Source organism: Salvelinus alpinus, chromosome 5 (assembly GCF_045679555.1).
Source record: "Salvelinus alpinus chromosome 5, SLU_Salpinus.1, whole genome shotgun sequence".
Classification (NCBI taxonomy): domain Eukaryota; kingdom Metazoa; phylum Chordata; class Actinopteri; order Salmoniformes; family Salmonidae; genus Salvelinus; species Salvelinus alpinus.
The window spans coordinates 16,124,224-16,141,991 of NC_092090.1; the positions used below are offsets into that span (position 1 = coordinate 16,124,224).

Consider the following 17,768-nt stretch of genomic DNA (forward strand, 5'->3'; position numbering starts at 1 on the left):
AGATACGTAGGCATATTTCCTGATGAAACACATGAAACTGGTTGTACAGCTGTGTAGCTGTAGGCAGTAGCATACTGGCAGAACTCAAGCCTCTTTTGATCTGTCTCCTCGTGCTCTCCTCCTCTTTTGCTCTCCTCTCAACTCAAACATGCTTATGTGTCATCAAAGCAACAGCAGAACAGAAATGAAAAACATGAACTTTTAACACCAACCTTCCTCCCTCTTCCTCCCCAGGTATGCCCCGGTTCTCCAGCCAGCCGGCAGCAGCCAGCATACGCCTGGGAGACAGCCAGGTTCTGGCGTGCGACGTCAACCCAGACCTGGTGCCTTTAGCCCGGTGGGAGCGTGAGCGTGAGCCCCTGGAGCTGAGCTCTAGGCTGGTGCAGCTACCCAACGGAGCCCTGGTGGTGAGCAACGCTTCGGAGGCCGACGCTGGGCTCTACCGCTGCATGGTGGAGAACGCTGGGCCCGCCAAGACCAGTGAAGAGGCCCAGCTCACAATACTGCCAGGTAATACTATAGATACAATATAACAAGGACCGATCTAGACGTCTAGTGTGTGCAATAACCTTTCTTCAGCATCTCTGCTTTGGCAGAGGAAAGAAAAGGTACAGTAGTTGTATAATTAAGCAATAAGGCCTGAGAGGATGTGGTATGTGACCAATATTCCACGGCTAAGGGCTGTTCTTATGCAAGACGCAACGTGGAGTGCCTGGACACAGCCATTAGCCATGGTATATTGGCCATATACCACAAACCCCCAAGGTGCCTTATTGCTATTATAAACTGGTTACCAAAGTCAAAAAAAAAAAAAATATCATGGTATACGATCTGATTTGGCTTTCAGCCAATCAGCGTTCAGAGTTCTAACCACCCAGTTTAGAATTAATAACAGTATTTACAGCATTCAATCGTTGGAATTGTAAGAGTTGTTGCCCTGTGCCTTTCTCTGCTGTTGTCATTCTAATGGAATCCAGAAAGAATAAAACCCTGTCCTCAAACGTTTACATCAAAAGGTTCAAAGTTCTGGGCAAAGACACAAAACATCCACATCAAATTAGATATTTTTCTTGATCAAATAACATGGAAAATAACCCCTCTTTGTGCAGTATTAATTTACCATCTTTACAAACCACTTAATGTACATTACTGTGTTGTATATAGGCAGGTCATCTAGGTTTGTACCTGTAGACTTTCTATCACCATGAAGAAAAACAATGTACACTACAGTAATTGAGTACTTTGAGACATCAGGTGGTTTGTGATGAGATGTGATGTGGCTCATCTGGTACGGCATGGTGCTTGCAATGCTATGGTTGTGGGTTGGATTCCCACAGGGATCGGTACCAAAAAGTATAAAAATGTATGTGCTCACTACTGTTAGTTGCTGTGGATAAGAGCGTCTGCTAACATGGAAAAGGAAGGCATCGACCGTTTCAGTTTTCACATAGAAATAATTTGGATTTGCAAAGTTTTTCAAGAAACTGGAAAACGTATCAAGCAAGTATTTTTATATTCCACAAGTATTATCATATTAACTGTTATCAGACTAAAGTTACAAATGCTGGTAAACACTCAAATACATTTAGTTTTTTCAACAAACAAAAAAATATCACAGAATTAGTGCAGTGGACCTTTACTAGTCCTGTATTAGCGCCCCGATTCTAGACATCTTCAGCTCGCAGCACCCCCCCACGCCGAAACTACTTCCCGCTGCTATGGCTGTAGACTACTATTGGCCGATACTCGGAGCAGACCCCTCGTGGTCAGACATTACTGCCAGTTGAACACTGAGAGACTTGTACATGGTGTACCACTCCTCCACTCAAGTAATTTACCTCCAGCATGAACACATTTGACCCGGCCTCATGGAGAGAGAGACTATCCTCTGTGTACAACGTAGAACACTAAATAATGCATGCAGAGCAGAATTAGGCCGATACCCGCTAATTATCAAAATCCAGAAAAGAGACGTTGAATTCTACAACCACCTAAAAGGAAGCGATTCCCAAACCTTCCATAACAAAGCCATCACCTACAGAGAGATGAACCTGGAGAAAAGTTGCCTAAGCAAGCTGGTCCTGGGGCTCTGTTCACAAACACACCCCACAGAGCCCCAGGACAGCAACACAATTAGACCCAACCAAATCATGAGAAAACAAAAAGGTAATTACTTGACACATTGGAAAGAAGTAACAAAAAAGTAGGACAAACTAGAATGCTATTTGGCCCTAAACAGAGAGTACACAGTGGCAGAATACATGACCACTGTGACTGACCCAAACGTAATAAGGAAAGCTTTGACTATGTACAGACTCAGTGAGCATAGCCTTGCTATTGAGAAAGGCCGCCGTAGGCAGACCTGGCTATGTGCTCACTGCCTTACAAAATGAGGTGGAAACTGAGCTCCACTTCCTAACCTCCTGCCCAATGTATGACCATATTAGAGACACATATTTCCCTCAGATTACACAGATTCACAAAGAATTCAAAAACAAAACCGATTTTGATATCCTCCCATATCCTCCCGGGTGAAATACCACAGTGTGCCATCACAGCAGCAAGATTTGTGACCTGTTGACACAAGATTTTTATTAAATGTTTTTATTTTACCTTTATTTAACTAGGCAAGTCAGTTAAGAACAAATTCTTATTTACAATGACGGCCTACCCCAGCAAAACCCGGATGACGTTGGGCCAATTGTGCTTCACCCTATGGGACTTCCAATCACGGCTGGATGTGATGCAGCCTGGATTTGAACCAGGTACTGCAGTGACGCCTATTGCATTGCGATGCAGTATCTTAGACCACTGCGCCACTCGTGAGCACAAAAGGTCAACCAGTGAAGAACAAACACTGTTGTAAATACAACCCTTATTTATTTTCCCTTTTGTACTTTAACCATTTGTACATCGTTACAACACTGTATATATACATATGACATTTGTAATGTCTTTATTATTTTGGAACTTCTGTGAGTGTAATGTTTACGGTTCATTTTTTGTTTATTCCACTTTAGTTTATTCCAGCCCTTTGAATTGAGAGACGCACGCACACACGGAGAGAGAGCACCCAGTGGGCTTATCAGAGGGAACTGTAACTCAATCTCCACTCAAAGGGGGCTGAATTCCATTGTGTCACAGCTTCAACCGCCAGAACTTTTATTTAGTGGAGTTGTTCAGGGCTGGGGTCTGTCAGGCAACGCAGAGAAGATATTAGAGGTGGTAATCAGACTTCAACGCGTCCCAGCTGCTGTATTTTTCTATGTCTCTCAGTATGTGTGGCTGAGAGTGTATTCAAAACACACTACCACAAGCACACATACACACAAGATGTTTTGCATCATAGAAGCAACAAGGCGTTTCAGGAGTTCTTTGGTGGTACCATACATGGACTGAAACAGTTGACTGAGAGAACAATGGGGGGGTCCGTTGCATTTCAATTGAGTTAACTTCAAAAATCCGCATCGAAAATTAATGCAATTGTTTTCAATTCTTTGAAGGGAATTTCAACTAATTTCTTGAATTGACTGAAAAGGTCTTAAAATAATTAAGAGGTTAATCACACCTTCAGAGTCACTGTCTTTTCGCCATCTCAAGGGGTTAACTTTGGGCAAAGCAGTTCAGCCAGTTGGGCGACCTGAGTGGTCATCAGAGGTGTTGGTCATTTTACTGATCAGATCTCAGGATGGGAGTCTTTTGAAGTGAGGAATGATGACACACGTTAACCAGAGGTCGACCCTGCTCTTTGTTTGGACAGAAACCGGAGAGGAGAGAGAACTGGAGTTCCTGGTAGAGCCACTTCCTGTGACCAAAGTGGTGGGGGCCAGCTTGCTGCTGCCGTGTGTGGTGACGGGTTACCCAGCGCCCTACGTCCGATGGATGGTGGGAGACAAGCTTGTCGAGGAGAGGTGAGTTGGACCCGAAAGCCCTATTTTTAGAGAGAATTTTAAATGTGTATTCCTTGCAAACCCATTTCTTCCAACTCAACAGTATAAATCAAACAGCTCAAATGGCTGTCCAACTGGAAATACTTTTTTCATCTCCTCATTGCCATAAGTTACTTTGTTTATATCCATCCATGTTAGCACAGAAATCAAGTTGTGTTCATTTGTAGTGTTTGAATCATGTTGATGATTGAATCAGTCATTAAACATGTCCGTAAGGTAGTGTGACTGTGTTCCTCTAGCCCTCAGACGTTCCTAGTCACACTCCTATAGCAGTACCAGCTTCCTTTGTGCCTTGTGCCCAAAGTGCAAACACTTAAAGAGCTGGCGCCTGTTCCCCGAGGTGTTAACGCCACTGGGCCTGAGTGTCTGAGCGCGCCACCGACGGGGCCAAAAACACTGCCACTCCAGCAGGGAGACAACAAGGACGGGGCTGCCAGCCGTGTCAGGGAGTTCACAAATCAAAACCCCGGGAGAGTGTCACACTCTTAGCACTCCCCTGGGAGAGCTGTGGATCAAGCCAATCCCTTGGGAGAGCTGTGGCTCAAGCCAAACCCCTGGGAGAGCTGTGGCTCAAGCCAAACCCCTGGGAGAGCTGTGGCTCAAGCCAAACCCCCGGGAGAGCTGTGGCTCAAGCCAAACCCCCGGGAGAGCTGTGGCTCAAGCCAAACCCCCGGGAGAGCTGTGGCTCAAGCCAAACCCCCGGGAGAGCTGTGGCTCAAGCCAAACCCCCGGGAGAGCTGTGGCTCAAGCCAAACCCCCGGGAGAGCTGTGGCTCAAGCCAATCCCCCGGGAGAGCTGTGGCTCAAGCCAATCCCCCGGGAGAGCTGTGGCTCAAGCCAAACCTCCGGGAGAGCTGTGTGGACAGAATAGCTAACAGAGTGGTTACACAGGCTATCTGAGTTGACCCTTGTATTCATTTTCACTTTTGCACGGTCTCTATACACACACACACACAGGACTCTACACACTCACGCACACTGACACACACAGGGTCGAGTTCTGGTCAATTCCAAAGTTCCTGCCTTGGTTTGTGTGGGTTTTACCTGGTTACCACACAGCCGTGTTTTCAGTTTGTCCCTTCCGGTAATAAGTATGTAAGTGAAGGGGACAGGCTAAGAAACAGAGACGAGAGATGAGGGCTCATTATTTTGGTTAAGAACGTTGTCTCGCACATTTAACACATCTCTTCTGAAGTTCAGCTTGTCAAGGACATTGTCTCCTTCTAACAAGAGAACATCTTCAACATAGTGTCAGACACTTTCATATCAGCTTCTGTCTCAGTCCCGGTAGAGTTGACTATCTCACTATCTTGGTATATTGGTCTTGGATGCACTGTGTCATTTTTGAAAACCACAGCTGAGTGTGGCAGACTGATAATAAGAGTTATTAAGTTAAATATTCATTACAATATATGTTCTTCATTGCCCACATTCCAAATATCCCTGTGGTACTCTGGGATGGGGGGGGTTGAGGGGGTGCTTACATTGTTAATTAGAGCGTGTGCTGAACAAATGGGAGGTCCTCCCTTCTTACCCAGGCCACTTTACCCAGGAACACGCACAGCCGTGTGATGAATACATTAAGTTAGGCCATTCTAACATAGTAACACAGGATTGACAATTAAGCAACCGCTGGCAGAGTGGAGATCTGATCTTGTTTCTCCTCCAGCGCGTCCCTTCCCTCCAAGGCAGACTTCAGAGGAAGAGAAGCACTGTCACTTTGTAATAATTGGAACGGAGGGAGGAAAAGAGGAGGGAATCCGTACGGAGCCTCATAATTGGTTGACTGTATGGAACCGTATCGCAATCAGAGCTGTTGAAGTAGACTGAATCCCGTATCTCCCACGACAGGAAGTTTATGGAGATGTGTAGAGATGGCGATGACTCGGTAAGAGGACAAAGTTGATTTATGTTAAAGCTCTGGCGCTGACACTCGAAGGTGGTTGATGTCTCGCTGCGGTAGCATCTCTGGCATGGTAAAATACCCTGTTGATAGGATGAGTCAGAGAGAATATGTTTTAAGATGGAGAGTTGGAGGGAGAGGGGTCTACAGTTTCTCTACAGGGTCGCCTCTACAGGAACTCCTCTGGCTAGTCTGTTTCTTAGAGGTCTGGAGATTCATTCTACTCAACAGTGACTGTTCAACACATTGGTAGTAGTCGTTAGTGTGACTGAGGTTCAGAAGCCCTACTCTCGTTATAAGTCTCTCAGGACAGACATCGTAGTTCCATATTCTATCTGCATAGCCAACTCTTCTGACATTCATTCATTGTCATGCCATCGACCAATCAAACAATTGTCTGCAGCAGGAATGGGCAACCCCCTTTTGAAGGCTTTTTAATTTTATACTCAAGGTGCAATTTTTAAATTTGGTTGTGCATCAGCAGTTTTTCTCTTATGTCGGTCACTGATAGTCACTCCTTTAGCTCATGTCAGCTGACATTCTTTTGATAGATGGCTGCTAGAATAATTTACCCATCTAAACTTAGTAATCATGGTCAAATTAACGGCCGTGGCTCCCCCGTTGATTTTGTTAGTCAGTCTCACTCAGATATCATATTAAAATTCTAAACAGTTATCCAGGTTAATTTCCTCCATCAGCTCAATATCACCCCGTCTAGATTGCACAAGTTCAACCCTGATATCTCTTCCCTATGTTTTAGATGTGGCTCAGATGAAGGAACATTCCACTTGGCATTGTTCAAAACTACACGGTTTCTGGCAGGGGGTTTGAGATACAATATCCTCAATTCATGGGGTTGCATTCCCTTTAAACCTGGAGGTCTGTCTACTGGGTAACTTTACTAACTCCAATCTTAGGCAAAGCCAAACTATAAAGCTAACAGAAATATTGCTAGCGATTGCCAAGAAATGTATTGCCTAGAAATGGAAATCAGATTCCTCCCTGCCAGTTGCAATGTGGCTATCAGAAGTTAATAGTTGTATCCCACTGGAGAAAATCACTTACTGCTTGAGGAATAAGTTAGACATTTTACAGAATTTGGCAACCTTTTATTGACTATATGGAGAATCTCACAGCATATTGATTGCATCTCTATGTAACCCTGGCGTAATGTTTCACACTTAATGTATAACATGTAGCTTACGGCAGGTGACCATATGATCCAATGTCTCATTATTTTTTGATTTTGACTTTATTTTATTGTGTGTGTGTGTATAAAAAAAACAAAAAAAACATTTATGTACACACGTCTGTTATCTTGTAAGGTTATTGTCATTTTGTTATATTGTCTTATCTTTCCATTTTTGTTTTAATTGGAAAATGCAAAAAAAAAAATATATATATATCTTAACATTTCTCTCCACCTTATGGCAAAATGGGTAGAATTGCATTAAATGAGTTAAAGAATTGCAAAATCTTCTCTTCGCCCCCATGGCAAAATGTGTAGAATTGCAAAAAAATACTCTTAAACAATATCTATATGTTTTCATCTCTGCTGTCAAGAGGGGGTAGGCAAAATGTTTTGATCTCAATTTTAGGGTGTGGGGGGGGGGGTGCACATGTGGGTCCGACCCAAACCACTGCGGCCCCTCATGATGAGTTCAGAGAATTTTGTGACAACCCCCCCCCCCCCCCACCCAAATCATAGTTGCCCATCCCTGGTCTATAGTCTACAGCAGGGCTACCCAGCCCTCTTCCTGGAGCTCTACCGTCTTGTGGGTTTTCAGTCCAACCCTCTTCCTGGAGCTCTACCGTCCTGTGTGTTTTCAGTCCAACCCTCTTCCTGGAGATCTACCGTCCTGTGGGTTTTCAGTCCAACCCTCTTCCTGGAGCTCTACCGTCCTGTGTGTTTTCAGTCCAACCCTCTTCCTGGAGCTCTACCGTCCTGTGGGTTTTCAGTCCAACCCTCTTCCTGGAGATCTACCGTCCTGTGTGTTTTCAGTCCAACCCTCTTCCTGGAGATCTACTGTCCTGTAGGTTTTCAGTCCAACCCTAATTTAATACTCCTGAGTCTACTAATTAACTGCTCAACAAGACCTTAACTAGCTAAATTAGGGTTGGACTGAAAACCTACAGGGACAGTAGATCTCCAGGAAGAGGGTTGGTCAGCAATGGTCTACAGTATAGGATGAGGTTGGGCCTATTGATATTGCTAGTAAACATATAAAAGACCATATAGAATAACCTCTCATCTCCCCCTTTTACATTTACATTTTAAGTCATTTAGCAGACGCTCTTATCCAGAGCGACTTACAAATTGGAAAGTTCAGACATATTCATCCTGGTCCCCCCGTGGGGAATGAACCCACAACCCTGGCGTTGCAAACGCCATGCTCTACTAACTGAGCCACACGGGACCACTTTTGATGTAGGATGAAACATGGTGAAGGCATGAATGCAGCGATTTAAATGTAATGTAGGAGAATGGGAAGTTGAGTAAGAGCCATGTCTGTGTAGGAACACCGGCTGGCATTGTCTGGCAGTGTGTTAGTGCCAGCGCTGTCTGAGTGGTTTAAAAAAGGACGTCTGTAAAAACTGCCGGCCATGGTTTGGATGGAGGCAGAAAAAATGTGCAATAATAATAATTACTGCTGCAGTCAGCTCTGTATTTACTCTGTTAGACGTTTTGCAACGTGTAGCTGTTGCAAGAGCTGGTCATACCATACAACATGGTGTCTCTACCCTGATAATGTATAAAGGCAAAAAGGTGATGCTCAATGCTCAGCCTTTTACTTCTGCTATGGTGGCCTGTACATTCTAGCTCTGTGGCCAAATCAGTAGCATCAGCAAGGCTGTGTCGGTATGTAGCCCCCTGGTGGTGTGGATCTGCTAGTGTAGGGCAGTGGGATGAGGAAGTCATGAAAGGGGACCCTTTTAAAAGATGCTATGGGTGGGAGATAGCCTAGCGGGTAGGAGCGTTGGGCCAATAACCAAAAGGTTGTTGGATCGAATCCCCAAGCTGACAAGGTAAAAATCTGTCGTTCTGTCACTGAACAAGGTAGTTAACCTACTCTTCCCCGGTAGGCCGTCATTGTAAATAAGATGTTGTTCTTAATTAACTGACGTGCCTAGTTAAATAAAACCACTGTTCCCCGGGTACCGATGACGTGGATGTCGATTAAGACAGCCCCCCACACCTCTGATTCAGAGGGATTGGCTTAAATGAGGAAGACACATTTCAGTTGACTTCATTCAGTTGTACAACTGACTAGGTATCCCCCTTTCCTTTACAAGTGAAGAAGACTCGTTCCTAATTCTCTGACCCACACACACTGAAGCGTTGTAAAAAATACCTATAGCCAAAGACATAAGATTTTCCGTTTATCTGGTTTAAGCACTAGCATGATGGTATGTTGCAAGTCAGGTGTTGAATATAAATTGTTCTCCTCACCCCGTCTTGAATCTCCTACAAAATACCCAGGCTTGTAGCGACTCTTTGAATTTGCCCGTCAATCAGCTCTGTACACGCAAGGCCAACGATCATGAAAGCAACCGTCAGCTTTTGTTCTGGCAAATATCCTGCTATCACCTAATAGAATCCCCGGCAGTCAATAACCTGGATGAATAATGCATGACTGGCAAGCTACGGAGTTGACTGCATGTAAATCACGCCTCAAGCCTCTCAGAGCGGTCTCTTCTCCTTGTCTTGGCTCCCTCATTTCAATATGATTGGGTTTATGATATTTACTTATGTATGAATGGTGTTCAGCGGGGGAAATGTGTTTTGCAGTGGGACTGTAATGGGATTACTTTCTACCCTCTTTGGCTTTGGGAAGTCCTACTTCCCGCACTGGAGTGTGGCGTTACCGGCGGGGGCGGCAGTAGGACCTCGGTGCTTCTGTGCCACTGAACCCTCCCAGCTCACACTGTACCTTTATTATATACGCTCGTCTGTATCCTCCATGCACTGAACCCTCCCAGCTCACACTGTACCTTTATTATATACGCTCGTCTGTATCCTCCATGCACTGAACCCTCCCAGCTCACACTGTACCTTTATTATATACGCTCGTCTGTATCCTCCATGCACTGAACCCTCCCAGCTCACACTGTACCTTTATTATATACGCTCGTCTGTATCCTCCATGCACTGAACCCTCCCAGCTCACACTGTACCTTTATTATATACGCTCGTCTGTATCCTCCATGCACTGAACTCTCCCAGCTCACACTGTACCTTTATTATATACGCTCGTCTGTATCCTCCATGCACTGAACCCTCCCAGCTCACACTGTACCTTTTTATTATATACGCTCGTCTGTATCCTCCATGCACTGAACCCTCCCAGCTCACACTGTACCTTTTTATTATATACGCTCGTCTGTATCCTCCATGCACTGAACTCTCCCAGCTCACACTGTACCTTTTTATTATATACGGTCGTCTGTATCCTCCATGCACTGAACCCTCCCAGCTCACACTGTACCTTTATTATATACGCTCGTCTGTATCCTCCATGCACTGAACCCTCCCAGCTCACACTGTACCTTTTTATTATATACGCTCGTCTGTATCCTCCATGCATTCCCCACGTAAGCTTTTCCCATCACTGTAGCTGCGTCCTTGACATTCTCATTTTATGAGCATTGTTACTGCTCTATCAGAGTAGAGGAAATGACCTCCTCGCCTTTCCTCAAAGTTAGTGGCACACTGTAGCCAACACAGCCCTGAGGAAGTTCACCTGACCTGTACTTGTAGTAATCCCCAATAGATGCGTGAATAGGTTTGGTGTAGATGTACTGTAGCTGCTCAGACAGACATGATCATTTCCATCTGCTTGTTATGGGCGGTCGCTGGGTTGCCTACTGCTTTATGCCAGTTAGAAGTTCGCCCAGCCTCATTGTACACTGATTACAGCACTATTGCTCACTCCGCCCTCCCCAACCTCTGATTGATTTCTAGTTTGCAAGACCTCCGTTCTCGATCCAATTTTAGGTTAATCGCTACACTCTCCCTGCTGGCGCTATTAAAAAATGATTTTTTAAGAGGCCCTGAAAATTGCCACAGCGTAGAAATATATAGACGTTAGGCAGCAGTTTTCCTCGGCGTCTGGGAGAGGGCCCGTCAGACGCCGCCTATCAATGTTAATGGGCTGTGATTTTTGCTCGTTCTTTTGTGCAGCGTCAGTATTAACAAGATTAACGGCGAGTCCCCGCCTTTTGCTAGCTTGCCGTTTCTGCACGCCAGATTTATAACCCTCTTATTAAAGGAACGTGCGTGGAAACGCCGTCGTGGCGTCACGCTCTGCTGCGGTGTTGGTGGGCAGGCACAAATCATGTGTCATCGGAACACAAAACAAAATGGCTCCCTCACCTCGAGAGCTTTGGCTCGGAGAAGAGAATCATAAATGCTCATGTTATTGTACGTCCTATTAATACTGTCAGAGTTAAACACATTGGAAGTCATTGACGGTTTAGCAACAATTGTTAGCATTTTACAAACACTCTTTGAATGAACTTGGTCCCTGATTTAAAGTTTACAGTCACTTATGTTTCTATTACAATTGGCCAGTACCAATCAGCCACATACCTATGCTTGATTCTTACCAGACTTTCAGAGTTCCATGGCTGTATCTGTTATCGGATTGGCTGTTTCTTGCTGCTGCTAGAATGATAGATGAAGACTTGGAGTGACATCACTGCCACTGGAGCTGAGGAAACAGACAGACATGCTGTTTTCTGCCACTGGAGCTGAGGAAACAGACAGACATGCTGTTTTCTGCCACTGGAGCTGAGGAGACAGACAGACATGCTGTTTTCTGCCACTGGAGCTGAGGAGAACTCTTTACAGTCTGTCCGTTTAGTCTCTACACATCCTAGACATGGTTCTCTCCCCCATGGCATCCACTGTCCTTACCCTGCACTCAGTTACCAATGACAGATACAGGGCCTTCCTCCATACCCTAACCTTGCCAGAAGAACATTCATAACCTCTGATGTGTGTGTATATGTAGGTTGCAAGCTTTATCGTGATACGCTAATCCAAAGATCGGTACACCGTCGTCGCAGTGCTCTGGTGAAAAGGAAATCAAAATAAGGTATGCAGGAGTAGTTCCATCTTAGGGCCTTGTGGGTTTCCATTACGAGACGGAGAAAAACAAACACTTTCATGGATGACTCATTTAAAAGAGGCCAGGCCAAGGCTGGGTCTTTTTCGCATTGATTTTTATTTTACGTCTGTTCTTATACCGCTGTTAGCTCAGAGCCGTCTAAAGCTGGCTTGTCCTCGCAGTTTCCCCGCGTCCCATTGCAGATCAACAGACCTTATCTGTTTGCATAAAGAAAGCACCCATCTACTACCCCGATAGGGGCTCTCAAATGAAACGGAATGTTTTCTTCACCCCTCCACCCCCAAAAGCTCTTTCCAAATGCACCACAGTGCCGATTGTGCCCCAGCCAAAGAGGGCGGTTCAGCTTGCTTTCTCCCTGAGTGCTAACACCTGGGTCTGCTGCACAATAGTTTGCATTCACCATGCAGCGCAGCCAAGCAGGCAGGCGAGCGGGCGGACGGGAGAGAGAAGTATTACTTAAGTAGTTTTTGGGGGTATCTGTACTTTACTTTACTATTTATATTTTTGACAACTTATACTTTTACTTCACTACATTCCTAAAGAAAATATGTGCTTTTTACTTCCATACATTTTCCCTGACACCCAAAAGTACTTCTTACATTTAGATTACTCAGACAGGATAGCAATATGGTTCAATTCACACACCATCAATATAATGTGTTGTCATCCCTACTGCCTCTGGGGAAATGTAAGGTGAGACTCAGGGGATGGATGGGAGGGGGTGCTAGGCATGCTTTCTTCAGGTCGGGTGGCGGGGGGGTGGCTATGCAGGGTGGGAAGGGATGGGAAACATGGTTTTCAGTTGGGGAGGGAGGATGCGGGCGGGTGAATGGGGACTGAGGAGGTTGGGTGGAATGGGGAGGAGGGGTCTGGTTTGTTTTCCTTGCATACAGAACATTACTAAACTGTTGAAGCTGTTTCTCTTTGTTGCATTTCTCTGCTAGTTTTAGTTTCTTCTTTCGAGTGGCAGCCCAACAGTATTGGAGGATTGGAGGAAATATGTCATGCAAATATTCTGAATGTATGAATATATCTGAATGAACATGATTTTGAATGTTATACCTGTACCTTTAAATACCTTCTGGAAAAATGACAAACTAAAGAAAAATTTGGTCACAAAAAAAATGAAAGCGAGAGGGTGAGACATAAAACAAAAGTTGAGCTTGAATGACTGACTCCTGCCCATTTAATAATGAATGTTTTGTTATGACTGTTACGATTCCCCTCTGGTCCTGTTTAGACAGTGTGACCCGGGCCGGCCAACCAATGCCCAGTGCAGCACCGGATATTCCACTTCCGTTTCTAGAGACCGACAGCTCTATCAAAAATGAGAGAGATGAGCTCAGCACGTGTGTGTGACCTCTCCCAGCTTCAGATGCAGAGGCACAGCGCTGGAGTCACAACTCATATTCAAAGTGTTGTTCTCATATTGAACCTGGGCTCACTGGGAGCCTGGACAGAGAACAGATATAGGAACCTGGGCTCGCTGGGAGCCTGGACAGAGAACAGATATTGGAACCTGGGCTCGCTGGGAGCCTGGACAGAGAACAGATATTGGAACCTGGGCTCGCTGGGAGCCTGGACAGAGAACAGATATTGGAACCTGGGCTCGCTGGGAGCCTGGACAGAGAACAGATATAGGAACCTGGGCTCGCTGGGAGCCTGGACAGAGAACAGATATAGGAACCTGGGCTCGCTGGGAGCCTGGACAGAGAACAGATATAGGAGCCTGGGCTCACTGGGAGCCTGGACAGATATAGGAACCTGGGCTCGCTGGGAGCCTGGACAGAGAACAGATATAGGAACCTGGGCTCGCTGGGAGCCTGGACAGAGAACAGATATTGGAACCTGGGCTCGCTGGGAGCCTGGACAGAGAACAGATATTGGAACCTGGGCTCGCTGGGAGCCTGGACAGATATTGGAACCTGGGCTATAGTCCTAGGTTCCTCTCCCAGGGAGACCCATGGGGTGGCGCCCTATTGGCCCAGCGTCGTCCGGGTTAGGGGAGGGTTTGTCCAGCAGGGATGTCCTTGTCCCATCGTGCACTAGCGACTCCTGTGGCGGGCCGGGCGCAGTGCACGCTGACACGGTCGCCAGGTGTACGGTGTTTTCTCCGACACATTGGCACGGCTGGCTTCCGGGTTAAGTGGGCATTGTGTCAAGAAGCAGTACGGCTGGGTTGCTTCGAAGGACGCATGACTCTCGACCTTCGCCTCTCCCGAGTTCGTATGGGAGTTGCAGCGATGAGACAAGACTGTAACTACCAATTGGATACCACGAAATTGGGGGGTAAAAAAAGAATATTCCGCTGCAGTGTGGGTGAAAGTCTCTTGCCTTCGGAGTGGCTTACTTGGTTGTTGGCCTACGCTCCTCCTCAGTCTACTCAAATCCTCACCACCTGACGACCCAGCTGTACATCTATATGTTATGTAGCCACCTGACGACCCAGCTGTACATCTATATGTTATGTAGCCACCTGACGACCCAGCTGTACATCTATATGTTATGTAGCCACCTGGCGACCCAGCTGTACATCTATATGTTATGTAGCCACCTGACGACCCAGCTGTACATCTATATGTTATGTAGCCACCTGACGACCCAGCTGTACATCTATATGTTATGTAGCCACCTGACGACCCAGCTGTACATCTATATGTTATGTAGCCACCTGACGACCCAGCTGTACATCTATATGTTATGTAGCCAACGACCCAGCTGTACATCTATATGTTATGTAGCCAACGACCCAGCTGTACATCTATATGTTATGTAGCCACCTGACGACCCAGCTGTACATCTATATGTTATGTAGCCACCTGGCGACCCAGCTGTACATCTATTTGTTATGTAGCCACCTGACGACCCAGCTGTACATCCATATGTTATGTAGCCACCTGACGACCCAGCTGTACATCTATATGTTATGTAGCCACCTGACGACCCAGCTGTACATCTATATGTTATGTAGCCACCTGACGACCCAGCTGTACATCTATATGTTATGTAGCCACCTGGCGACCCAGCTGTACATCTATATGTTATGTAGCCACCTGGCGACCCAGCTGTACATCTATATGTTATGTAGCCACCTGACGACCCAGCTGTACATCTATATGTTATGTAGCCACCTGACGACCCAGCTGTACATCTATATGTTATGTAGCCACCTGACGACCCAGCTGTACATCTATATGTTATGTAGCCACCTGACGACCCAGCTGTACATCTATATGTTATGTAGCCACCTGGCGACCCAGCTGTACATCTATATGTTATGTAGCCACCTGACGACCCAGCTGTACATCTATATGTTATGTAGCCACCTGACGACCCAGCTGTACATCTATATGTTATGTAGCCACCTGACGACCCAGCTGTACATCTATATGTTATGTAGCCACCTGACGACCCAGCTGTACATCTATATGTTATGTAGCCACCTGATGCCCCAGCTGTACATCTATATGTTATGTAGCCACCTGATGACCCAGCTGTACATCTATATGTTATGTAGCCACCTGACGACCCAGCTGTACATCCATATGTTATGTAGCCAACGACCCAGCTGTACATCTATATGTTATGTAGCCAACGACCCAGCTGTACATCTATATGTTAGTGCCCCTGACGCCCGCGACCGGTGCCACCTGGCGACCCAGCTGTACATCTATATGTTATGTAGCCACCTGATGACCCAGCTGTACATCCATATGTTATGTAGCCACCTGACGACCCAGCTGTACATCTATATGTTATGTAGCCACCTGACGACCCAGCTGTACATCTATATGTTATGTAGCCACCTGACGACCCAGCTGTACATCTATATGTTATGTAGCCACCTGACGACCCAGCTGTACATCTATATGTTATGTAGCCACCTGGCGACCCAGCTGTACATCTATATGTTATGTAGCCACCTGACGACCCAGCTGTACATCTATATGTTATGTAGCCACCTGACGACCCAGCTGTACATCTATATGTTATGTAGCCACCTGGCGACCCAGCTGTACATCTATATGTTATGTAGCCACCTGACGACCCAGCTGTACATCCATATGTTATGTAGCCACCTGACGACCCAGCTGTACATCTATATGTTATGTAGCCACCTGACGACCCAGCTGTACATCTATATGTTATGTAGCCACCTGACGACCCAGCTGTACATCTATATGTTATGTAGCCACCTGACGACCCAGCTGTACATCTATATGTTATGTAGCCACCTGGCGACCCAGCTGTACATCTATATGTTATGTAGCCACCTGACGACCCAGCTGTACATCTATATGTTATGTAGCCACCTGACGACCCAGCTGTACATCTATATGTTATGTAGCCACCTGACGACCCAGCTGTACATCTATATGTTATGTAGCCACCTGACGACCCAGCTGTACATCTATATGTTATGTAGCCACCTGACGACCCAGCTGTACATCTATATGTTATGTAGCCACCTGACGACCCAGCTGTACATCTATATGTTATGTAGCCACCTGACGACCCAGCTGTACATCTATATGTTATGTAGCCACCTGACGACCCAGCTGTACATCTATATGTTATGTAGCCACCTGACGACCCAGCTGTACATCCATATGTTATGTAGCCACCTGACGACCCAGCTGTACATCTATATGTTATGTAGCCACCTGACGACCCAGCTGTACATCTATATGTTATGTAGCCACCTGACGACCCAGCTGTACATCTATATGTTATGTAGCCACCTGACGACCCAGCTGTACATCTATATGTTATGTAGCCACCTGACGACCCAGCTGTACATCTATATGTTATGTAGCCACCTGGCGACCCAGCTGTACATCTATATGTTATGTAGCCACCTGACGACCCAGCTGTACATCTATATGTTATGTAGCCACCTGACGACCCAGCTGTACATCTATATGTTATGTAGCCACCTGACGACCCAGCTGTACATCTATATGTTATGTAGCCACCTGACGACCCAGCTGTACATCTATATGTTATGTAGCCACCTGACGACCCAGCTGTACATCTATATGTTATGTAGCCACCTGACGACCCAGCTGTACATCTATATGTTATGTAGCCACCTGACGACCCAGCTGTACATCTATATGTTATGTAGCCACCTGACGACCCAGCTGTACATCCATATGTTATGTAGCCACCTGACGACCCAGCTGTACATCTATATGTTATGTAGCCACCTGGCGACCCAGCTGTACATCTATATGTTATGTAGCCACCTGACGACCCAGCTGTACATCTATATGTTATGTAGCCACCTGACGACCCAGCTGTACATCTATATGTTATGTAGCCACCTGACGCCCCAGCTGTACATCTATATGTTATGTAGCCACCTGACGACCCAGCTGTACATCTATATGTTATGTAGCCACCTGACGACCCAGCTGTACATCTATATGTTATGTAGCCACCTGACGACCCAGCTGTACATCTATATGTTATGTAGCCACCTGACGACCCAGCTGTACATCTATATGTTATGTAGCCACCTGACGACCCAGCTGTACATCTATATGTTATGTAGCCACCTGACGACCCAGCTGTACATCTATATGTTATGTAGCCACCTGACGACCCAGCTGTACATCTATATGTTATGTAGCCACCTGACGACCCAGCTGTACATCTATATGTTATGTAGCCACCTGACGACCCAGCTGTACATCTATATGTTATGTAGCCACCTGACGACCCAGCTGTACATCTATATGTTATGTAGCCACCTGACGACCCAGCTGTACATCTATATGTT

The 17,768-nt window shown here is 46.0% G+C and overlaps 1 protein-coding gene across 1 annotated transcript in view; it reads left to right on the plus strand.

Moving 5' to 3' along the window:
* Positions 1–221: 221 nt before the first annotated feature.
* Positions 222–17,768, plus strand: part of neo1a (neogenin 1a) — a gene marked incomplete in the record, with an annotated part of 91,327 nt that continues 73,780 nt past the window's right edge. The window contains 2 exon segments of the mRNA XM_071399870.1: positions 222–510; positions 3,761–3,911. Coding sequence (XP_071255971.1) covers positions 237–510; positions 3,761–3,911 — 425 coding nt within the window.